The sequence below is a fragment of the Perkinsus marinus genome, assembly GCF_000006405.1.
Source record: "Perkinsus marinus ATCC 50983 genomic scaffold scf_1104296970858, whole genome shotgun sequence".
NCBI lineage: Eukaryota > Perkinsozoa > Perkinsida > Perkinsidae > Perkinsus > Perkinsus marinus.
Window position 1 is genome coordinate 402,637 of NW_003202288.1, and position 22,841 is coordinate 425,477.

General features: G+C 44.7%; 11 protein-coding genes across 11 annotated transcripts; 5 read left to right on the forward strand and 6 right to left on the reverse strand.

Annotated features, from left to right (window-relative positions):
- Positions 1–294: 294 nt before the first annotated feature.
- Positions 295–807, forward strand: Pmar_PMAR024591 (dynein 16 kDa light chain, flagellar outer arm, putative; the record flags this gene model as incomplete). Its single annotated transcript, XM_002767347.1, has 4 exons — positions 295–341; positions 387–498; positions 542–667; positions 709–807. 4 exons carry the CDS (start codon positions 295–297, stop codon positions 805–807), a joined length of 384 nt encoding a protein of 127 aa, XP_002767393.1.
- A 1,023-nt stretch (positions 808–1,830) lies between these two features.
- On the forward strand, positions 1,831–3,607 carry Pmar_PMAR024592 (conserved hypothetical protein; the record flags this gene model as incomplete). Its single annotated transcript, XM_002767348.1, has 10 exons — positions 1,831–1,951; positions 1,993–2,174; positions 2,234–2,342; positions 2,422–2,537; positions 2,592–2,717; positions 2,766–2,900; positions 2,938–3,033; positions 3,078–3,165; positions 3,378–3,499; positions 3,569–3,607. 10 exons carry the CDS (start codon positions 1,831–1,833, stop codon positions 3,605–3,607), a joined length of 1,134 nt encoding a protein of 377 aa, XP_002767394.1.
- A 70-nt stretch (positions 3,608–3,677) lies between these two features.
- Positions 3,678–5,900, reverse strand: Pmar_PMAR024593 (cell adhesion molecule, putative; the record flags this gene model as incomplete). The annotated part of the gene is made up of 4 exons (XM_002767349.1): positions 3,678–4,625; positions 4,669–4,806; positions 4,859–5,043; positions 5,090–5,900. 4 exons carry the CDS (start codon positions 5,898–5,900, stop codon positions 3,678–3,680), a joined length of 2,082 nt encoding a protein of 693 aa, XP_002767395.1.
- Positions 5,901–6,437: 537 nt separating this feature from the next.
- Positions 6,438–7,057, forward strand: Pmar_PMAR024594 (Biotin carboxyl carrier protein of acetyl-CoA carboxylase, putative; the record flags this gene model as incomplete). The annotated part of the gene is made up of 4 exons (XM_002767350.1): positions 6,438–6,521; positions 6,567–6,681; positions 6,731–6,822; positions 6,866–7,057. The coding sequence occupies 4 exons, from the start codon at positions 6,438–6,440 to the stop codon at positions 7,055–7,057; spliced, it is 483 nt and encodes a 160-aa protein (XP_002767396.1).
- A 92-nt stretch (positions 7,058–7,149) lies between these two features.
- On the forward strand, positions 7,150–9,954 carry Pmar_PMAR024595 (conserved hypothetical protein; the record flags this gene model as incomplete). The annotated part of the gene is made up of 17 exons (XM_002767351.1): positions 7,150–7,180; positions 7,229–7,365; positions 7,422–7,498; positions 7,546–7,609; positions 7,667–7,809; positions 7,859–8,028; positions 8,075–8,178; positions 8,234–8,316; positions 8,430–8,633; positions 8,680–8,756; positions 9,098–9,195; positions 9,242–9,322; positions 9,371–9,455; positions 9,499–9,578; positions 9,624–9,683; positions 9,727–9,819; positions 9,862–9,954. The coding sequence occupies 17 exons, from the start codon at positions 7,150–7,152 to the stop codon at positions 9,952–9,954; spliced, it is 1,680 nt and encodes a 559-aa protein (XP_002767397.1).
- Positions 9,955–10,553: 599 nt separating this feature from the next.
- Positions 10,554–12,642, reverse strand: Pmar_PMAR024596 (cell adhesion molecule, putative; the record flags this gene model as incomplete). Its single annotated transcript, XM_002767352.1, has 5 exons — positions 11,872–12,642; positions 11,638–11,825; positions 11,445–11,589; positions 10,618–11,400; positions 10,554–10,567 (listed from the first exon to the last, which is right to left on the reverse strand). The coding sequence occupies exons 1-5, from the start codon at positions 12,611–12,613 to the stop codon at positions 10,554–10,556; spliced, it is 1,872 nt and encodes a 623-aa protein (XP_002767398.1). The 5' UTR covers positions 12,614–12,642.
- Positions 12,643–12,778: 136 nt separating this feature from the next.
- On the reverse strand, positions 12,779–13,585 carry Pmar_PMAR024597 (N-acetyltransferase, putative). Its single transcript, XM_002767353.1, has 5 exons — positions 13,478–13,585; positions 13,314–13,426; positions 13,115–13,257; positions 12,953–13,065; positions 12,779–12,907 (listed from the first exon to the last, which is right to left on the reverse strand). Exons 1-5 carry the CDS (start codon positions 13,570–13,572, stop codon positions 12,817–12,819), a joined length of 555 nt encoding a protein of 184 aa, XP_002767399.1. The 5' UTR covers positions 13,573–13,585; the 3' UTR covers positions 12,779–12,816.
- An 886-nt stretch (positions 13,586–14,471) lies between these two features.
- On the reverse strand, positions 14,472–15,153 carry Pmar_PMAR024598 (ubiquitin-conjugating enzyme E2, putative; the record flags this gene model as incomplete). Its single annotated transcript, XM_002767354.1, has 4 exons — positions 14,472–14,678; positions 14,724–14,815; positions 14,865–14,986; positions 15,051–15,153. The coding sequence occupies 4 exons, from the start codon at positions 15,151–15,153 to the stop codon at positions 14,579–14,581; spliced, it is 417 nt and encodes a 138-aa protein (XP_002767400.1). The 3' UTR covers positions 14,472–14,578.
- A 1,183-nt stretch (positions 15,154–16,336) lies between these two features.
- Pmar_PMAR024599 (Selenoprotein I, putative) lies at positions 16,337–18,164 on the forward strand. The gene is made up of 10 exons (XM_002767355.1): positions 16,337–16,457; positions 16,531–16,597; positions 16,640–16,783; positions 16,829–16,967; positions 17,021–17,244; positions 17,301–17,400; positions 17,452–17,565; positions 17,619–17,740; positions 17,786–17,832; positions 17,911–18,164. The coding sequence occupies exons 1-10, from the start codon at positions 16,372–16,374 to the stop codon at positions 18,059–18,061; spliced, it is 1,194 nt and encodes a 397-aa protein (XP_002767401.1). The 5' UTR covers positions 16,337–16,371; the 3' UTR covers positions 18,062–18,164.
- Positions 18,165–20,049: 1,885 nt separating this feature from the next.
- On the reverse strand, positions 20,050–22,026 carry Pmar_PMAR024600 (hypothetical protein; the record flags this gene model as incomplete). The annotated part of the gene is made up of 7 exons (XM_002767356.1): positions 20,050–20,076; positions 20,139–20,261; positions 20,726–20,896; positions 20,950–21,025; positions 21,514–21,585; positions 21,789–21,895; positions 21,934–22,026. 7 exons carry the CDS (start codon positions 22,024–22,026, stop codon positions 20,050–20,052), a joined length of 669 nt encoding a protein of 222 aa, XP_002767402.1.
- An 88-nt stretch (positions 22,027–22,114) lies between these two features.
- Positions 22,115–22,508, reverse strand: Pmar_PMAR024601 (hypothetical protein; the record flags this gene model as incomplete). The annotated part of the gene is made up of 2 exons (XM_002767357.1): positions 22,115–22,353; positions 22,399–22,508. Coding segments are annotated over 2 exons (349 nt in total), but the record flags the coding sequence as incomplete, so codon positions are not given.
- Between the last annotated feature and the right edge of the window lie 333 nt (positions 22,509–22,841).

Below are 22,841 nucleotides of genomic sequence, written 5' to 3' on the forward strand. Positions count from 1 at the left end.
TAGACCGTAGACTTCCACCGTTGAGGGTACAACCAATAGGGGAGGGATGATACATCGAATGTCACCTCTATCAAGTGTTAATTTACTACTATTACTCAACACCCTCATTCACCCTGAGGAGAAGCCCGTCGTAATATGCTCATCAACCTGGAGAGTGAGCCGAACCAGTAGGACGTTTGTTCATGTCAGGCCACTACACCTGCTGCCCCACGTAATCCCCGTATTTTAGGGCGCGCGCTAAATAACATGCGTCGACGTAACTTTTAAAAACCAGCATTGCTATAGTGCACTACTATGGCGAACAAGAAGGAGTTGATATCAACCTACACTGATGAGGACCAGTAACGGACCTGTTTCGAGTCATATGAGTGAGGACCTCCCCTTAGATTCCGGGCCGTAATAGAGGATGATAAGGATAAGAGGCTCCATATAGTAGACGTATACACGGCCTGGTGTGGTCCTTGTCAACAGATCGTACCCACTTTCAAGAACCTACAGGTTAGCTCAATGCAGCCAGTTTTTTCACATGCTCTCTTGTTAGATCAACATGGATGCTTTCGATGATCGAATAAACTTTATCCAAATCGATCGCCAGACCGTGGGAGAATACTCAGAGAAGTTCAAGAGTACCAGCAGCCCACGATTCCTCCTCTATAAGGTGGACAAGGTGGCCTCTTACGCTTTATATTGAGGTGTTAGCATGTTCAGGATGGCAACCTAGTAGCCGAGGTAGAAGGCTGTAACGCCCCGCAGATACTCGACTTGATAGATGAATACGCCCCGTCTCCACCTGCTCTCGATGATTGATGATGAGTGTGTTAACAGGGACATGTTATGAATCTTCGAGGTGTCTATCTACCCAAGGCTTCGCGTTCATGAATGAGTCATTTACGATGGCCAACAGTTCACTCCACCGTCGGCCACCTCCACAAGTAGCAGTGGGGGACGGGGGGTTCAGGTCGGCTACATCTATCTTTACGAGTCTTAGCATATTTATCATGAAGGTAGGCATGAGGCGGCGTCCAGACTGTGTCCCGGTTACCTCTGTCGATTGTGAGTATCAGCAGGAGGGTATCCTCTAGTGTACACCACTGGCAGTGGAGGGTACCATCGATCATGATAGTGTTATGCCTGGTAATGGTCACAAGTTGTGATTCACAACATACATGGTTGTATTATAGTGATGGTAGACTAAAGTAGAATAGTGGCTTATGGCCGTCTAATCAGTTCTCACTACGGCAGCAGCAGGGGTTTGCAAATACTCTACCAGACGGAAGCCAGATGATGATGGGGTAGAAGGAGTTCAACTCTTCCAGACTGCAATCTATCAGCAGCAAAGGTCGGTGTACATTTTCTAGCAACGACAAAGTCTCGGCTCAAGCCCTGAACAATATAATAATGAGGCTGATGCCATGGCTAGCGGGTATGTTATATGCCTTTATGAAGGGAGGAGGATTACAGTCGCCCTTCCCTGTTATCATAGGTGCCTTTGCAATGAATGTGTCGGCAGCCAAATACCTGATATGTCGACAGCCGGTCACCTCAATATAGGCCCTCCTTTACCACTACGGCAGTCACCGCGCTACGAGAGGAGGTCTCGGGTTCGACCCCATGGAGGCTGTGTTTGATGCCATTACTACGAAACGCAGTGTTCTGCCCTGGCAGCACTGAAGTCATAGGAGCCTCTTCTGACATAGTAGTTGTCTGTTAAGTCCTTATACAAATGGTTACCCTCATTCACATGCCCCTTTTTTCCTTGAGTGTTACTCTATTATCATTACTATCTTTGTGTTATGAGTCTGTTCATAAACCCTCATCCAGTTATCACCCATGCCTCCCTTGGCTCCTCCTTTCAAAAAGGTTCTCATCGCCAACCGTGGTGAGATAGCCTGTCGTATCGAAAGAGCTTGCCATGCCCTTGGATGCCAATGTGTGGCGGTATACGTCCAAGGTAGGTATCACCATCATCATGATTGTTCAGCATCTCTTTAGGAGAGGAGATGGCTCCTCATATAAAGGCATGTGATAATTCGTTGTTGATTGGTTCGGGTGTTCGTGCTTACCTTGATGTATCTACTATAGTCAAGGCAGCTGTTGATAGTGGATGTGATGCTCTTCATCCGGGTTACGGCTTCCTCTCGGAATCATGGGAGTTAGCAGAGGCCTGTGGGAAGGTGAGCTCTCTGCTGTTGCTGGTGGTGGTGCTGTTGCTGGGATCATGTTTATCTTCTAGGCTGGTGTCAAATTCATTGGCCCGTCCCCTTCGGTCTTACGGGCTTTCGGTGATAAGACGGCTGCGAGGAATATGGCAATTCGATCTGAGGTGCCGGTTTCAAAAGGTAGTGTCGCCGGGAATCGAACTCACGACTGTTTGAAGTGAAGCTTTGGATATTACCGCTACAGCAACCTATGGTCTTTAAGGTACTGGCATTGTAAAGGATGTGAGCACATGCGAGTCGGAAGTTTCCCGACTTGGATTGAGGTACCCAGTAGTTGTAAAGGCAGTTGGAGGAGGTGGTGGTAGAGGCATGAGAGTGGTAATAACAATAACAACCCATGAGTATTCCCTCCACTCGTGGTGGTGTCGATAGGTATCATCATCATCTGGTCTGAAGGCAGCATTCGAAAGATGTACTGCTGAGGCTTTGGCCTCTTTCGGTAACGGCGATGTATTTGTGGAAGAATGGTGGGCCAATAGTAAACATATAGAGGTGCAAGTAGGATGTACTGTAACTGACATAACATTCGTGCTACAAGCACTACAGGTTCTTGGTGACACCACTGGCCACGTGTCACACGCCTACACTAGAGATTGTAGTGTGCAGCTTCGGAATCAAAAGGTTGTCGAAATAGCCCCACCTCAAGTGATCAGTTTCTCCATCATCCTTTTTCTTTGTACTGCCTCTTTAGGTGGACATTCCCGAGGGTATTCTGAAGGCAGCCTGTGGTCTTGCTAAGGTGTCAGGCTATGTAACTGTGGGAACTGTCGAGTTCCTCATGGCTAAGGGGGGCAAAGACTTCATCTTCCTAGAGGTATAATGCCAGTGATGCTACTACTACCTTTACTATCGTCGTAGGTGAACCCTCGTATACAAGTTGAGCACACTGTGACTGAAGAGGCGTTCGGCATTGATCTGGTCCAGACTCAGATGAAATTAGCTGCTGGTAGTAAGCCTCTTGCGCCAAAGTGGTAGTAGTGAAAAATATATCGTAGTCAACTACATGTGTTGGTGACAATAGGAAAATTCTAGGCGAAAATTTTGGAATATCCTTGTTGGTTTCTATACAAGCGAATCTATAATCAGTGTGGAAATTCTTGAGATCAGCAGAGGAAAGCAAACATATATCTCAGCACGGCTAGTTTCCTCCATGATCAGGTGAACCACTGAAAGCTGTGTTCCCTCCAAGCCCACCATCACCGATAGCATGTGCTATACAAGCTAGAGTTGTATGGACACCAGCTCCTGGAGGGAAGTCAATGATAGATAAGTACCGATGGGTAGTTACATGTGATTGACAATACAATAGGAATAACTTTTTGAAAAGAGTAGTAGTTGTCTAATCGTAGGCAATCAGCTCACAGTGGCTGATTGGATTTATGAAGTGAAAATTATATCAGATTAAAAGTAGGAGTAACGGTAACAGCCTGGCACGTGTTATATAAAAGAGTAATGCTATTACTGAGGTTCAGGAGGTCCTACGGACGGATACAAACCACTACAAGTGTAGAAGTCAGGTTTGCAATATTGGTCATTGCACTCAAGGCACGCAGCTGAGTTAGCGGCAGTACCCATACCACATGGGAAACTGCAATGCGACATAGAACACTGAGCGTTCACACCAAAGCACATACCACAATCGCTAGTGATCGGGCATAGATTGAAAGGAGTCTTGGAGGGATCCTCCGTATAATCTACAAGGCAGCTAGACACTTTATCGGGTTTACCAAAGCTCTTTACGCTGCAGCTCTCAAGCTGCTCAGTGAACGTCTGCCCATTGTAGCTAGGGTTAGTGGTAGTCACCCACCATCTAATCTGATCCCTAGTATTGCACTCACCACTAGCAATAGTAGACATCTTAACAGGTGATGAGGATTTAGTAGACCATCCAGCAGCAGAGTTCTTAGCTTGTACTCTGATATTATAGGAAGTACTGGGCTGTAGGCCGGTAACATCACACCATAGAGCACCATCATCATCATTAGTAGCTGCTACTTGGCATAGTTCATTACCATCATCATCAATAACACGATAAGCAGTTACTGGTAGATCACATTGAGGATTATTATTGGCTTTACTCCAACTTACACTTACACCATCAGAGAAAGGCGTCTGTAACATAACATTACTCGGAGGATCGGCATCACAACTCTCAGTTGTCGCAGTTGATACTCCATCTGATTTTGGACTATCACCTTGAGAGTTCTTAGCCACAATATAGAATGTATAATCGCTACCACGACTAAGCCCCGTTACAGTGTATGATGTATCATGACCATCAACTGTATAGGTATTATCACCCTCACTGATGATATACCTCAATATCATAGCACCGTTATTAGCAGGGGCTGTCCAGTTCAACGAGACAGAGTTGGAGGTGCTACCGTTGTCCACTAAGTCGGTGACCTGAGATCATCACTCTGCATTGATCCACGGAGACACGCCCTACCTGATCGGGTGACGAAGCATCAGCTTCGTCTGTAGTCATACTATAGGATTTGCTAGAAGGACTCACTCCGACATTGTTCTCGGCAGAGATCTTGAAAATTACATAGTCACCCGAGTTGAGGTCATCAACGGTGTAAGGCTGAATGATATAATATCCACAAAGTGTGGTTTACGACATAACTGGGGCTCACCTTAGAAGCATCATCCTTTGATATTTCAGCCTTAGTCAAGCTACTATCAGGTGTAGTATCATTACTACTACTACTCGCCAAAGCATGCTGTATAACATAAGCAGTTATATCGGCACCATTGGTGGTAATGGGGGGTATAATACTAACTGATACGCTTCTATCAGTTGTATTGAATGCCATTAAACCTACAATAGGACGGGTATGATTAGATATCATCAGAGGAGGTCATACCAGGAGCACTCGGAGCAGTCGGGTCCTTCGTGCCTTCCATTACGGCAACTGATGGGCTACTAACACGACCATCCTCCATCTCGATCTTATAACGGATAAGCAACTGTTCACCAGCAGTCAATCCAGTTAGAGTAGCAGTAGTGGGATGATCCTTATCATAAGGAACCTCCAATGATACAGTCCATGGACCATCAGAACGGAGGCGTCTTCCACCTCCACTACCACCAGTGGCCACTTGAGTTTCGATAAGGTAATCTTTCGGATCATAAGGTGATGCTGCCGCAATAGGACTAATAGTAATGCTGATGTTAGTATAACCAGATACAACAGTCGGGTATTGTAGTTCACCAAGATCTATAGTATTATTAGAAGTATCATTATTACTCGATCCACCAATAATACCCATACAGTAGAGTACAAGGAAGAATATACCAATACCAACAAGAATACCAATAATTAACATAATAAAGTAACGAATAAAACAGAAGAATGCAGGCTTGTATTTATCCCAGAAACTCCTCTTCTCCCATTCCTCCCTCTCATCATCAGTCATCTCATGTGGAGGTCGACAACAGAATATCATACAAACCCAGTACCTCACAGCATAACATTTACTGCTGTGAGTTGTCTCCTGAGCATCCGGTTTGGGAGTACTATCGTCCAGTGAGGCCGTCTGCAACACCGCGTTCGGCAATAAACTTTCCTCAGTGATGGAGTTATTGTTGTTGTCGCTCTGTTTATCCACGGTACTTGAAAGGGACTCCGTCGCATGGAGTACCGCTCCTCCCCGTGATTCTAATGGGTTATTCATTGTTGAGGGAAAAACGAAACGAATAATTACTACCCACCACTCTTCATAGTGCTTCATCGATCCTCGAGTCCCCTGAGAATATCATCTTTCCTCCTATTGTCATGAGAGCCGGACGGGGACAGCGCCGACTCTAGCGCGACACAAGAAGTGAATCATATTGCTTAGATGGAGTAGACCTGTCGGAGATTATCGAGCTGTGATTTGTAGGTTTTCTGTACCACGGCACATCTCAGGGCTCCGAGTTGATCATGGTATAGTGCAAGGACAGAGGTAGTACTCGGGCTATGCACCACAGAGTTGGTCGTAGGCGGTTCGGTTTGACCTCCGGCAGGTCGCGGGTTCGATTCCCGGCTAGGGCGTTCTCATCAGAGGTTGTGTACTTAGGTTGAGTTTGGAATTCGATCCTCTCCTGGTGAAAGTTATTGGAGTCGGTAAAGACTGGACGGAGGCTCTTGAATGTGTTGTCAATGGATTGAAGGTGACAGTGACTGCTTCGACGGTCAACCATCATGCTGCGCTGCTGTCTATCTACAGGCAATGGTTTTGGAGGGCCCTGGTATGCGTACAAATGTCCCAAGGCTGTTGGAAATCTTATCTCATAAAGTTTTCGCCGAAAGACAGGTAGGAACACATAGAAAACGAGAGCCGCCCTGAGGCTGGCCTCAGGAGGATGTGTTTACATCCTTTCTGTCTGAGCATATGACGGTCTCATCGAAACAGGAGAAGCCGAAAGATAAATCACCAGTAGTAGAAGAAGTAGCGATATGCGCTCCTATGGCGGGTGGTGAACCGGATGCAACATCACTCAGTGTGAGTCAATCTGTGGTTAGGTGTCGTATGTGATGTTAAAGTTAAAGTTGGTGATAAGGTTGGAGATGAGGACGTAGTAGTGGTGTTAGAAAGTATGAAAACTCAGACTGAGGTAATAATGATGATACCAGAAACCACAGAGATGCCAATGGTAGATAGCTGCACCTTCTAAAGGGGAGGTTGTCAGTGTACAAGTGAATAAAGGAGATCAAGTCGGGGAAGACCAGACGCTTGTCACGATCACTGCTGCCATTACTGCTGGTACACAGCAATCCCAAGTGGATGAGGAGGGGGAGTCCTTTGAGTCACACCCAGTGCCACAAGCTGTCGCTATTGGTACCAAGTAGTCGTCATTGAAGGTATGTTGGTGAGGGCCTCCTTAGGTAGTGGAGGGAGCGGTAGGAGCCCGAGTTCTATGTGGTTAAAAGAAGTATCCCACATGGATAGAGAGAGCGGCGCTAAGGGGAGAAGTGGGCTGATGTGTACAGTAGGAGGAGATGATGGTAGAGTGTATTCAGGTCATCACAATAGGAGGGCTGTGCCTGGCGTGCTTATGTCTAAGCTATCACCGGAGTCGGCAGTGGGCAAGAGGAATACTGAGCATATGGAAGGAGTGTGCAGAAGTCTAGAGCAAAAGTTGGCGGAGGTCTCTGATGTAGTGTTGTTGGTCGTCGAGGGCAAGAAGGTAATGATGATGATGAACCATCTTAGGGTGGCAGTGCCAAGGCGGTGCAACTACATAGGAGTAGGGGGAAGCTTCTTGCAAGGGAACGTGTGGACCTGCTTATGTGAGGAGGCTTCATATGGATTGCCATACGAGTGTCTCGTCCTTTAGTGACCATGGTACGGAGTTTTTAGAGCTGAGTGCTTTAGCGGCGTATGGGATGTACGACAAGAAGGTACTCTAGTCGTAGTCGGGACATGTGGTATTGATGATGATGTTGTTGTTGTGATAGGTGCATAAAGGGGCCATAGTCATTGGTATTGGTATAATACATGGAGTAGAGTGTTTGATAGTCAGCAATGAAAGCACTATAAAGGGAGGGACTATGTTCCCCATTGGTGTTAAGAAGAACTTGAGAGCTCAGCACATTGCAGAGTGAGCTTAGCTACTGCAGCACTACTCCATGCTCCTATCTGTTGCATAGATCCCTGCACTTGCCCTGTATCTACTTTGTTGATTCCGGTGGTGCCTTCCTACCCCTTCAAGCTGATGTATTCCCTGAGACGGGTGGTAGAGGTTTCTGCAATCAAGCCAGAATGTCCAGTATGGGCATACCACAGTTGGCGTGTGTGTGTGGTATGAGCACTGCTGGAGGTGGGTCGGGACGTTGTCAATACGATGGCGTATGTCCTTGTTGTAGGTGCATACATCCCAGCTATGTGTGATGAAATGATCATGGTGAAGGAACAGGGTACAATATACCTAGCAGGCCCTCCGTTGGTCAAGGCTGCCACTGGAGAGGAAGTAGGCAGTGCTCAGTCTTCACATCAGCATCGACGTTATTGATGATCATCATCAGGTTGGCCCACAGGAGCTCGGTGGTGCTGAGATGCATACCACAGTGTCGGGAGTAGCTGATAACGTGAGTGCAGTAGAAGGGGGGTTTTGGTTATGCTAGACATGACTCAGATGGCTGCTGATGAGAAGAGTGCCATTAAGACCCTTAGAGGGATGGTCGATACCCATACTATGGGGGACACACTTACCCCCACTAGGCTCATAACATCAGGTTATCAGTTCCGAGCTCTCCTACTGTGTATTGCTCGAGCAGGGCCTCCATCTCTGGCTTGGTCTCCTCCCCTCGTGTCACCATCCACCATGCTTTGTATTGTGCCTGCTCCTAGTGGACCAACTGCTGGTACCGTCTTGGCTACTATCAATGCTTATGAGGTCTTGGTGAGGATCTTGGATGGCAGCAGGTCAGCAACAGAAGCCGTATATGCATCATTAATATGACCAGTTCAGGTTCCACGAGTTCAAGCCCCGCTTTGGCACCACTTTAGTGTGTGGGATGGGCCGCATCTGCGGAGGACCCCTCACCGGTGGGTCCTTCATAACAACGTCGTACATTTCGCTCGCCCGATAGCTAGACAGAATTTGTTGGACACTGAAGTTGAATAACCGGTCTAATTTAGTCGCGATGGCTTGAGGAATGCCTCTTGCGGAAAGGCAGACCGAAAAGAAAGATCCCCTTAGTGTTACAGCGGAGTATTGTCATCTCTGTAGACAGATGAAGGGGGACAGTGATTACACAGAGTATTGTATCAAAATCGTATCAGAAATAGAACAGGAAGGAATAAGAACCCTAGCATAGTGTCAGTGTTAGCTCCTGTAGCTTTGATGGATAGCGGCACCCTCAGAGTGTAGCGCTACTACTGCTCAGGCTTTCTGGCCAATCATCTTGGGGGACCGCTCACCTCGCAGGCCGCACTAAAGGCCACACATTTCCTCATGATTTGCGAACAACGCAGAATGCCTGTGGTGAGGACTCCTTGGAAGCCTCTCAGCATCACATAAGCCTCCACAGGTGTTCCTGCAGAATATAGCCGGTTTTATGGTTGGTAAAAATTACGAACGCCAGGGTATCACTAAAGACGGTGCTAAAATGGTGGGACCTGCATGGTGAAGTTCTCAGCCTTCACAAAGCAACGCTTAGGTTCGAGCAGTTTCTTGTCTCACAGTACCAAAGATAACAATAATAATTGGAGGCTCACATGGAGCTGGAAATTATGCGATGGCTGGTAAAGGAAATACAAGTTAACGCCACAGTAGTTTTCGTCTCAGGAAGGGCCTATGATCCCGAATTTTTATTCATGTGGCCGAACGCACAGATCTCAGTGATGGGCGCTGCTCAGGCTGCACATGTAGACTGTTCTTCATAAATGAGTAAGTAGATGTATCGATATCAGGTGCTCACTACGGTGAGTGGTAAGAAAGATCCCAAAGAGTTAAAAGCTTTACAAGATGCTGTAGGCAAAATACAATGACGATGATTCCATTCAATTCCCCTAGGTGACCAAGAAATACCTAGCAGAGTCTTCGTGCTATTACAGTACCGCCAGGATTTGGGATGATGGAGTGATCGATCCTAGAGATACTCGAAAAGTGGGTCGCGTGATACTTTCTAATCCAATCCGTTCTTATCAGGTGCTCGCAATGTGTTTATCTCTTTGTGAACGCAAATTAGAAAAACAAAAGGGAAGTTCCGAACGGAACAATTTCGGCGTTTTCCGAATGTAGACGAAGTTTGGCTAGTTTTACTTATAATTGGATATTACAGTCTAACCATTACTGCTTATCTTGTGTTTACAGTACTACTTGCCAAATATTATACTTTTGGGATTAAATTGCCAATTAATTGACAACCAAACATAATTCTGTACCTCGAAAGTTAAATGCCTACAAACGGTGGAGATATTATTCATAAGTCGCATATTCACTCAGTGCTTACACAGAAACAAATAATAGATGATAAACTAACCAACGCAAAAGATGGCGAGTCAAAAGGATGGTTGTTAGAACGAAAACGTGTTAAGGGAGATAATTGTCATAACACATCCGATAGATGAGCACCATTACCAACGATGATAGTCAAAATGATGAGATCCTCTCCAACACACGGACAAATACCGATGTTAGGGGTATTCGAGAACTGCTTATCGAGCAACAATATCAATTCGAAAATTCAAATCGATGCTCCGAAATGGTAAACAAAACCGAGGAACCTTCACGGTTGGATGCCTGATAGTTACTGTGGATCAGGTGGGGCAATAGCCGGATACAAACCGGCACATGAATAGAAAGCTGGTTTACAATAGTCATCATTGCATTGTAGACATTCAGGAGAGGTTACCTTAGACCCAAGTCCACATGGGAAACTACAGTGCTTTATTGAGCACTCACCATTCACACCATAGCACATGGAGCAATCATCAGTTATTGGTGGTAGATTGAATGGAGTCTTACTAGGGTCCTCAGTGTAATCAATGAGGCAACTTGACACTTTATCGGCGTTTCCAAGACCTTGAACGCCACACTTAGAAAGAGCATCAGTAAAGTCCATGGAGTTATAGACGGGGTTAGTGGTAGTCACCCACCACCTAATCTGATCCCTAGTGTTGCATTTACCACTAGCAATAGTAGACATCTTAACAGGTGATGAAGACTTAGTAGACCATCCAGCAGCAGAGTTCTTAGCTTGTACTCTGATATTATAGGAAGTACTGGGCTGTAGGCCGGTAACATCACACCATAGAGCACCATCATCATCATTAGCTGCTACTTGGCATAGTTCATTACCATCATCATCAATAACACGATAGGCAGTTACTGGTAGATCACATTGAAGATTATTCTTGGCTTTACTCCAACTTACACTTACACCATCAGAGAAAGGCGTCTGTAACATAACATTACTCGGAGGATCGGCTTCACAACTCTCAGTTGTCGCAGTTGATACTCCATCTGATTTTGGACTATCACCTTGAGAGTTCTTAGCCACAATATAGAATGTATAATCGCTACCACGACTAAGCCCCGTTACAGTGTACGATGTATCATGACCATCAACTGTATAGGTATTATCACCCTCACTGATGATATACCTCAATATCATAGCACCGTTGTCAGCAGGGGCTGTCCAGTTCAATGATGCCGAATTAGACGTAGTCGACTGCACAGCAAGACCTGATACCTACAATAACCACATGAGAGCATTCATCAAGGACTACATCTAACCTTATCAGGAGTAGATGCTTCTGTCTGGTCTGCGACCATCGTATAGGGTTTACTGTTGTCACTCTCACCGGCTGAGTTCTCAGCCAAAACACGGAGTACCACTGCCTGACCGGGGGAAAGCCCGTTCACAGTGTAGGGCTGATAAAAGGTGGAATGATGTTATGTAACTACATAACTGGGGCTCACCTTAGAAGCATCATCCTTTGATATTTCAGCCTTAGTCCAGCTACTATCAGGTGTAGTGTCATTACTACTACTACTACTCGCCAAAGCATGCTGTATAACATAAGCAGTTATATCGGCACTATTGGTGGTAGTGGGGGGTATAATACTAACTGATACGCTTCTATCAGTTGTATTGAATGCCATTAAACCTACAATAGGACGGGTACGATGAGATATCATCAGAGGAGGTCATACCAGGAGCACTCGGAGCAGTCGGGTCCTTCGTGCCTTCCATTACGGCAACTGATGGGCTACTAACACGACCATCCTCCATCTCGATCTTATAACGGATAAGCAACTGTTCACCAGCAGTCAATCCAGTTAGAGTAGCAGTAGTGGGATGATCCTTATCATAAGGAACCTCCAATGATACAGTCCATGGACCATCAGAACGGAGGCGTCTTCCACCTCCACTACCACCAGTGGCCACTTGAGTTTCGATAAGGTAATCCTTCGGATCATAAGGTGATGCTGCCGCAATAGGACTAATAGTAATGCTGATGTTAGTATAACCAGATACAACAGTCGGGTATTGTAGTTCACCAAGATCTATAGTATTATTAGAAGTATCATTATTACTCGATCCACCAATAATACCCATACAGTAGAGTACAAGGAAGAATATACCAATACCAACAAGAATACCAATAATTAACATAATAAAGTAACGAATAAAACAGAAGAATGCAGGCTTGTATTTATCCCAGAAACTCCTCTTCTCCCATTCTTCTCTCTCCTCATCAGTCATCTCATGTGGAGGTCGACAACAGAATATCATACAAACCCAGTACCTCAAAGCATAACATTTACCACCACCGTGCTTAGACGAGGTGGAAGAGTCTTCATAACGTTCGTCAGCTCTAGTAATAGGAGTACACTCTTCGTCATTATCATGACTAGTAGTACTGACTTTACCGTCACTATGAGATTGATCCATTGAGTAGTGTTCACAACAATAGATGTACTGCTCCACAAGTCCTCTCCAACACAAGTTAGACAGATATCAAGCGACCAAGTGCTAGCTAAGACTAGCAGTGCTGGAGACAGATTGCACAAATTCACTGTTACCATCACTAGTATTAACGCAACTGTAATAATGGTTATTAAGAAACAACAAGTAAAGGTGAATATGATGATGACCTAGATAACATCCTCGGGTTTAACTCTAGCACCCGCACCTTCAAGACACTTCCGTTCCCTATCTCTGCTCAATGGCTTACGCATATCCAACCTAATGGTGGTGCAATAACAATTGCCCTATATAATATTCTCTTACGCATCCTCCTCCTCTTGAACGGGTGTGCCTTGATAATATGCAGTTACTGTTCGATACACTTCATAACCTCGGGCCTTATACAACTCAATTGCTATGGTATTCGATTCCCTTACCTGAGAATCAAGAGGAGCAATCAGGACCAGAGCAACAGAGTGTGGTTACGTATAAATCTGCAAAGTAACAATTATGTAGCTTTTCACTGAGCATCTCAAAGTAATCAACTAATTGGCGAGCAACTCCTGCCCTTCTGAACTCAGGTGCCACAGACAATGCAGATATGTGAGAGTGGTAGCGCATACCCTCACCTGAAGGACGACAGTTGGAGAGAGAATACCACTACTACCAGTACTATCACTACTACCTTCAACTTTGCCTATTATATAACCAGCAATAGTCTCAGCATCAACACACTCGGCGACCACACATAATTCAGGGTATCGAGTAAAGTAATGAGTGTAGAAGGACGTGGTATACCTGATAAAGATCATTACTGATATGGAGAGGTTGCACTAGTTTCCTTCTTACATCTCGGTCCAATAGTCAAGGTTGATGTTATTCAACCGCATGAGGTCATCAATGCACATAGGACGTAGAGTGATCATCTGAGCACTGTGCGACATTATGAAGAATGCTAACACAAGTTGTAAAAGGTGTGGTATTAACGCAACAGTAGAGGGTGATGGACAGTATGGCTGGACATAAATAATAGAGAAGACTGCACACTTTGATAGCACAACTCAAGAGGAAATAAGATCTACAGAGTCTGAGTACTCCTGCTACTACTACTACTACTTGAACGATCCCACTAGAAGGATATATAAAGAAGACAGTATTCCAACAAGGGGTTTATTAAGGATAGAAGTAGACGACAACAGAAACAGCAGAGGGCAGGAGACGACTGTATACCAGACGTTACATTGGGCAGCGGCAGTAGTTGTAATAGTACTAGTTCTATTAATGATGGTAGTAGTATATAACAACATCATGAACATCAAGACAAAAATTATGCCGTCGTGTGAGATGGCCTGCAACGAGACTCCATCCTCCTTTGTACTACAGCTCTAGGGGATCCAAACCTTCTCTCACTACGACTCTCTTGTAGTGTGTGATGCCGATCGGGGGATGTGTAAGGGGCCTTAATCGGTGTGATGCCGGTATGATGTAGGTCCTTATAGATGAATCACCACTGAATGATACTGACTTATGCAGTTTACATATTCGGGCCTGTTCACAACAACAACTGGACGTGGTTGAGGGGGTATCTGATGGGAAGGTAAATCAAGGACTATGACCCTGCTCTAACTCACATGTGGACGATGAGGTAGGTGATCTTGTTTGTATGGTGTTAATACGGTCATGATGTGGCCATGGTGTGGTATTATATTGTTTATCAGCTTTGTGAGTACAACTAGACATAATACAACCCATTGTTATAACGGTAATAGCGTCATACATACAACAAAATCAACTGATGATATAGATTGCAAGTACCTCCCTACTATAAACTCAATCACTATCATCAACAGAAAGATACGAGTAATGCCAAGTGTGTGGTGACAATCTCTCATCAACACCAGATGCCTTACAGTGTAGTGGTATACAAAACAACAACAGTAGTGTTGTCCTTTAATAGCAAGCACCTTCCTCAGGTTGGGGTAGCTTCCTATTAGCAGCTGAGGTCATCTCTCGGCGTAATGATTCCAATACAGTTTCGATGGTGTACTCCCTGAGTTTACTATGCACTTTTGTAAACATAATAATAGGCCCTTACCTTTTCCACGACCCCAAGGGGCCCCATCTAGAGTTAACATGGCCGTTCTTGGTATCGATACAGTTGATATTAATCCTAGTATTGAATTTAACCTAACAACACCACGATTACTCATCACACATCCTACAAACAGCCACTTACAGTAGGGGCTCTATCGGGGTACTCGGGCCCGCATTCCAACGTGAGAGAATAGATCCTATTCTCAAAGGCTGTCCCGGGGGGTCCGAATATAGTACCATTCCAGTGGGTGAGAGTAATATCATCTAATGGTGCGGTATTAAGGTCCGCACCTATTACTACTACTACTACTACTACTACTTCTACTACCTGGTATCTCTAATCCAAATGAACATCCACTGGCACACTCCCCTTTCTGGCCCTTCTCCAATTCATCAAGAAGTCGAAAATTACGAGGAACAATAACCGCCATTATTCAGTAATTAGTAGTAGGAGCGATGGTCCTCGTAGTCGGCTAGCAGCAAAGTATTCACTTGAAATCTTACATTTCCTCAGCGTGGCATAGACTCGGATAAGTTACCAGTACTGGACGATAAAGGTGGTTATCTATATGCCCCAAGACTATGGTACTGTCAGGTATGTGAAGCAGCTTAGCGGTCCTACTACATGAGCCGAGCATTAGCACATATGGAACCAAGTCAATCAGGGAATGCTGGATAGGTATCGTTTATGGAGGGCTAGTATTAGTCCCAATACTATGGAGTTAGAGAAGGCTCTTGTCGGTAGCTGTAGACCTGGTAATACTACCATAGTGCTCACCAGCAGGTCAATGGGGAGGACCAATTAGTAGTAGTATGGTGCATCTTCTATGATACTGTATTATACACCACTCCCGTGTGTAAGCCAGTCAAGATTGGTAATAGTGGTTCTGACCAGTCTTCGCTTTCGCCAGATTTTGTCATTCAGTGGTTCGTTGGAGATTGCGCCACAAAGTGAGTCCCCGGTTCAATTCCTGGTTGGGGTAACATGGGCGCATCTGTACAGGTCTGCGGATCTCATCAACGGAGGTGGATCCATGTGAGCTTCGTAGACTACATCGTAGTGGAGCGATATATCTTTTCCTGTATCCGCAGTCAAATGAGTGGTCCCAGGTTCGATTCTCGGTAGGTGCGTTTTCGATTCAGCTGCAGTGGCTTTTGTGTGCATTATCTGTCCCCTGAATATAGTCCTATGGAGAGATTCCTTGTGATGAACTCCCTCCTTTATTCCCACACTTTAGCTCTTCATAATTATAGTTCTTAGACACTATCTTTGCATATAGAAGAATTACCAAGAATAGAATTAAGCCATCAATGAGGGGACACTATGACCAGCAAGGCTGAGGGTGTCCACATCCTTATATAGTATGTGGTTGGGGATAAACCCTGTATCTTTGGTATATGCCCCTTACACTGTACTCAGGTGGGGACACTCGTATTGCGTTACTGACTAGGGCTAATACGATGGTAACATATGGGCGGTACACATGTTGATATACCAGTATCCACTTGGTTACTCCCAAGCCATATGTGGTCTCATTTGTGGTGTCGTTTCTTATGCCCTTTGTTCCCGTTGTTGTGTTATGGGATAGCGATTGTTGAAGTATCGTAAATGGCAGTTGAATAATAAAGTATCTTTTCCTGGTTCTATAATGTTTCTGGATAAAGTTCCACTGCTTGGAAGTCAAGTGATAGATCTAGATCGTGATGAGCTCAAGGACAGACTCCTTCATCACAAGTAGGAACAAGGGCAGCAGCCGCCTCATTCACACACTGCATCATCAATATACTAACCCAAGTTGTCCCCTCAGGTATGCTGCTGGTGAATACACACCTCTAGATATGGTCTTCATGCCATTCTGGAATGCCTGTACAAATGTAATACCTCTACCCCTCACTAACCTAGTAGACCTCCATCAGGCATTCCCTCGTACCATTTCCCCCAATGCTATTACCCTATCTGGTTGTGCTGCCATTTGTCTAATATACGTGTTTATAATATTGATGCCGACCCGCCATACCTGGCATTTCTTCATGGCCGCCTTCTGTGTATTCGCTGGACAGGTATGCAACCATCTTAATGCCGATAGTCATCTCCTGTTTCCTCAGACCCTAGATGCCATGGATGGCAAGCAGGCCCGTAGGTTGGGTGTATCCTCACCTTTAGGGGCTATACTTGATCATGGAGTGGATGCCTGTACTATGGGTATCCTTATGCTAACAGTAGCACGATGTCTTGGCCCTTCTGGTAGTAATATGATGAATAGTATTACTACTACTAGTCACTGCTGTTGTGTATAGGGGAGTTTCCCAACGACCTGCCAATAGCCGTACCAGTTGTATTGGTGGTTGTATCGTGCTTCTGGTTACCTCATTGGAATCATATGCATACTGGTAAACTAGAGGTCGGTGGTGTGACCGAGGCACAATTCCTGGTGGGTTTATTTTTCCTTATATGTGGATGCTTTGGTGAGGACTTCTTCCGTAAGGAAACTCCCTTCCTTTCTGGCTGGACTAGAGGAGAGGTAATAGTAATAGCTTGCGCGGCAGAGACCCTCAGTTTTACCTATCCTCATGTTAGTTGCTATGCTACGCAGTCCTTGCTGGTGCTTCTATGCTCTCCATTTATGATATAGTCACTTGCCTTTTCGCTTCTAAGGATAGGGTACATACTTCCTTCGGTAGGAGGTGCCGGGGTTCGAACCCGGGACCTTTCGATTGCTCAATCTCAGGATATCGTCTGTACACTCTCATGCCTTTGGCACTTTTGTACTCCTGCGCCTATTTCATGGACGCGGCCCTACTCAAAACTGGCGAGTCGTCCATGGGTTATGTCCTGCATGCCAGTAATAATCACTTGCATCCGGGTTCGATCCCTGCCGACGGTATTTCTCTTCAGTTGCCATATACTTCGTCCTTATTGCTGAACATGTTCTCATCTCTAACGTTGTAGAGGAGTGCTACGTGAATAGAGCATGCAAGGCCCTGATGCCCTTAATGTTGGCTACTGCCCTTGTCCTGGTATTAACCTCACTAATGCTACTCCTTTTGATAGTGAACTATCAGGTCGTTCCTTCCGCTTGGGTGAACACTGTGATGATCTCCTGTTGTATGTAAGTGTTGCTGCTGCTGCTATTATCATTCTCATCAAGATCGTGTGCCATGAGAAGTGTCCTCCTCCTCCTTTTCAGATACGGTTTCCTCTCTTTCTGCAAGATGGCTGCAACTACCCTCAACGATATCTGTGAGGCCTTAGACATTTACCTTGTCAAGTTGCCACCTAATGCTGACATTAATGGTGATAAACAAAAGGAGACGAAAAAGAAAAGCAAGCAGAACTAGACCGCCAACAATAGCAACAACGACAATACCAACACTGTAGTCTTGTTACTACCCTATAGAGGGTGATAATAATGGCAACAACAAGTGCTGTAGAGCACCTCTCTCTGGAGTGTTGAGTTGTTCATCATCATCATCATCATCGTCTTAATATCAGACGATTGTCACATCATATCAGTACTGCTAGCAGCTGCTGATAATCCTGTCATATTGTCAGTTTCGACATACCATTCCTCAGCGATGTCACCATCATTGTCACACCTCCTCGACTGCCATATATTATGCCGTGAATAGTTGCTATATCTGCGATCAGCGCGGATTCGGGTTGGATAGTTATGTTAGTGATAGTAGGAGTTGCATACAGGTATATATGCTCGCTGATGCGTCCAGTTCGGGAAGGAAGGTATTGCAGATGTTCACCTAGTATGAAGGCTGGCCTGAGGGTTGATTGCTGCTGCCTTGGGGAGCCACCATTAGATTTCCGGAACAGGACCCCTCGTTTGGCAAATTCAACGTGGTTAAATGGTTCGTTGGTTGAATCAACCTCTTCAACTCTGAAATAAACCGGTATCAATTTTCTTGTTATTTTATTAAAGCCATGAAAACAATGTTAAAAAGGTAAAACATCAACCAAAGGGGTGAAAATCAATTTGACTCGGAATTGCTGTAGTATATCCTGAGACCCTTGGGTGCTCCGAGACACTATGCTTAGACGAGGGAAGCACAAGAAAAGTGAGGTTGGTGGAGACTATGACATATCTGAGAGATGGAGTTCATGGACGACCTGAAGGCAGGATAATCCTTGCCATCAAGCCTATTAGAGATATGAAGGGAGCTCATGCTGCTAGAGCTTGCTTTAGAGTGAGGCAACATGAAGACTAATACTCTTGGAGTAGTGGTGGTGAAGAGAGAGGAAGATACTACGGTCACAGTGTAGGATAGCGAGGACATTTCGGAGTGCGGCCAGGGATTGAAATAATAAGGCAATGAACTACTTAAGAGATGTGATCGAACTGTTGCTCAAAGAGTGCGACCAGAGAGAGAGCTCGACACGCAAAGAAAGAGGAGGAGGAGGCAGCACAGAAAGGTCGTACGCGTAGAGGATCTGAGAGAGCACGGTGGTTGTACCAAGGGCTTGAGCATCGCGTGATAGAGACCAGGTATGCGAGGTTCCCTTCCTATGACAGGGTCGCAAGACGTCGCAAAAGCACCTGATGCTAGTGTTGAGGAAGTATCGGTGAAGAGCAGCGCTAAAAGACAGTTCTCCTATGGAAACTACCACGACGGGATAGCCGCCTCAACGATCAATGCCATCCAGCAGTGAATGATGGGATTGCTTCTAGTTGTGGTAAGCTATTCGAGGATTAGGGTACATCCTCCCCATACTGGAAATGGACAGATGGCAGCACCGAAGGGATACATCATCCATTCTTGATGATGTTACTGTTGTGTTATGGCGAGTAGGACTATTCCCTCTAATTGCTCTAATAATCTATGATATCCATACAACCGATAGTCCTCACTACAGTAGTAACTGTGGGAGAAGAACAGCAACACGAATTGAACAGCGACACTTTATCTCCTCTAGGTAGATGATCATCGAACGCATCACAAGTTCTGCCTTCGAATAGAACTTTTTTATCCAATCGATGTATGAGTCATCTCCTCTCCTTCGTCCATATGATATCGCCGCATTTCTGCTTATTCCCTTGATCATCGTCATCAAAAAGTCTCGGAACCTTTTCCAATCTTCATCCCCATTCTTCGACTTGCCGGAAGTCTTCTTCCCTAACCATCGCATCCACATGATCACCGCGTCCATCTCTAAGCGAAGTGATGTGACTACTGACACTCATATCTACACCTTGTACATCAGGAAGTCACCCGTGAAGTCCGTTAACTCGACGAGTACGAGAAACCATCATTGGCGATATGATGCTTATCTCGAATGCACAAGAATGTCATCCATCAGTCGATATTTTCATTATGACTCAACCAAGACCTCGATTAGCATTGATCTGAAGCATGGTATACATAGCAGAACTGTTGTGTATGATAGTATGCTGTTGACTCTGCTTACCAATGCTTCATCACTCTTCTCATGTAATCTATGAGGACTCACAGCCGTGGTAGTTCCACCGAGGAGGAGGAGGAAGAAGAACATTCCACTGATGTTCATGTTCGGCCTCGAACTGTTCTTTAACTGAATACTAAATATGGGTGGAATAAGCGTATTACTAGTCCGCCGAGTTACAATCAAGTACTTGACCGTGACGGTTTGAAAACTCTATCACTCAAAGAAGGACGAGCCGATTGAAATATGGGGATGACAGCAGCGAAGGTGGCGGCGATGTTAGTGGTGGTCTGAGGCGGTGTAGCCTTTGGTCATTACCCCCCCATCATAACCATATCTAGATGTATCTCAATTGGTATAACTCAATAACATCAAGATGTGAAAAGGGCTATTGACATACGTGATTAATAGCTATGAGCTTGAAAATTACAATTGAGGAATGCTCGTGTTGCATGAAGTGCTGCTATTGTTGCTGATGCATCCAGCGATGGAATGGCGGCACTCTCCCGAGTGTTGCAGGACCCACCAAGTTTATGTATCATACGCATATCCTAAATATTGGGCATCATGTTCAATGACAATACGTAACATACCCGGCCTCTTTGTATTATATCCTCAATAATCTCTGTAACCGATCGATCATCAATCTCTTCCTTCTTTCCACCATCTTCCTGTATGATAACCCAACGGACGAATGCTAAGGCCGCATCGACGTATTGTGATACTGTATTAGATGCTTGCTTCCTACACCCGGACCAGCTCATCTAAGGAATATGTAGATGTGGAGTATTCGTCAATATAGATGTATGGAATCTACCTCCCTTTCTTCACCATGAATACTCATGTACTTGAATAAACCAGTAGCTTCATCAATACCACGACCTCCTTTATCACTGCTAAGAAATGTTATTCTACTACGATCAGTGAACAAACAACGATACAGTCTACGGGGTTGATGATGAGAATAATAAGAACAAGAGCCTCCTTGCATTGGTATGGTATTAGATTGTTGCATTTGGTAACAGAAAAAGCAGCCAACATTAGGCCAGGTATGCTGATGTAATAGACGTAGTAACGTATGATCCTCATTAGATGGTGATGGTGGTGGTTGTGGGATTGGTAGTAATACTCTACTATTCCTGTGTATATATCGAAGGGCTATACGTACTAATGCTACTGGCCTGGTATAAAGAGATGATGTAGGTAGACAAGAAGAAGACCAGAGTTGTGTAGCTGTATGACTACTAGTATGGGCATAGAGCCAGAATAGGTTCTTGGTCTTGTCAAGATCATGATCAAGATCATGATCATCATGATGATCACTGGGTTGTAGTAGTAGTAGATGGAAGTTACCCTCATTATGGGCTATAAGGCATCCTACTCCTCCTCCTCCTCCTCTTCCTGATGATGATGATGAATGGTTGAAGCATATGGTAGCATCTTGGTAGAATACCTAATACTGTGATAATACCACCATAGGAAGAGCATCATCACGATTATTATTATCATCTCCTTACCATAGATATCATACCACCTCCTCTTCCTCCCTCTTCTGATGGTGTAATAGTTGGTAACTCTACTACTGGGTTACGAGTGTCAATAGCAACAACAATATCATCATCATCATCATCATTATCATAATGATGATGATCATACTTCGTAGACACTGTTGGTAGACGGCATGATGATGGTGGAGTGGATCCATCTTGTAGTAAACCCTCCTTCATCCACTCTGGCAGAGCATCTCTAACCCAATAAGGTAACTATGACAATACTACACAACATCTACTATCCTCCTCACCTTAGCCTTCTTAAGGGCCTTGATAAATGCTTGCCCGAATGCTGTTCTTAGATCCTCTGGTACATCAATAATAAATCCCTCTCTCCTTATCATCCTATATTCATACCATACACCACTATCAGATACTCTCCTTGCTGAGGAGGAGAGGAACAACAGCATAATGTTGAATATATACACTTACTCTGTGTGGAGGTAGTACTAGATGGTGTTGGCCAATGTATGGCATATCTCAGATAGGAGGCATATTTATATAAGATAAGTACAGCCTCCATCTCGTGATCTATCTTCCCCTTTACTATAACATCTCCTGTTATTGTCGATAATATTACATCCTCTACTCCACCCACATCAGCCATCCATCTCACTGATGTTAGGTTCTTAGTACTCTTATAATACACCACCTCCTCCTCCTCCTCATATCTAACGATAGCAGTGCCAAACTGACTGTAGAGAAGTATATAGGACCTCCCATGAAAGGGGCTTCTTATACAACAGGTTGTAGGGTTGAATAAACACTGCCAGCGTGATAAATCCTCGAGATAAGGACGATATTTAGATGTTGCGAATTCCACTTGCTGATGATAGTAATAATGTTGTAGTATGCTCTATGTTGTCTATATTATTATTACCATCCTGATAACCTCTCCATCCTCCTTATGTATTGTTGTATAATTATGTCTCGGTGGTTGATGTATTATATATCCGCATTTATCACTACCAATACCCTCACATCTACCATTACTATACAGTACAGCCTCTTCAATCTTCATAGTCATGGTCAATATATTGATACTAACGATAGTATTGATACTATTTTAAACTCAAGTTATGATCCACAAACACCTCCACAGTGTTATAAGCATCCCTATACATCCCTTAAAGTGTTGTTACATATACTTTAAAGGCAT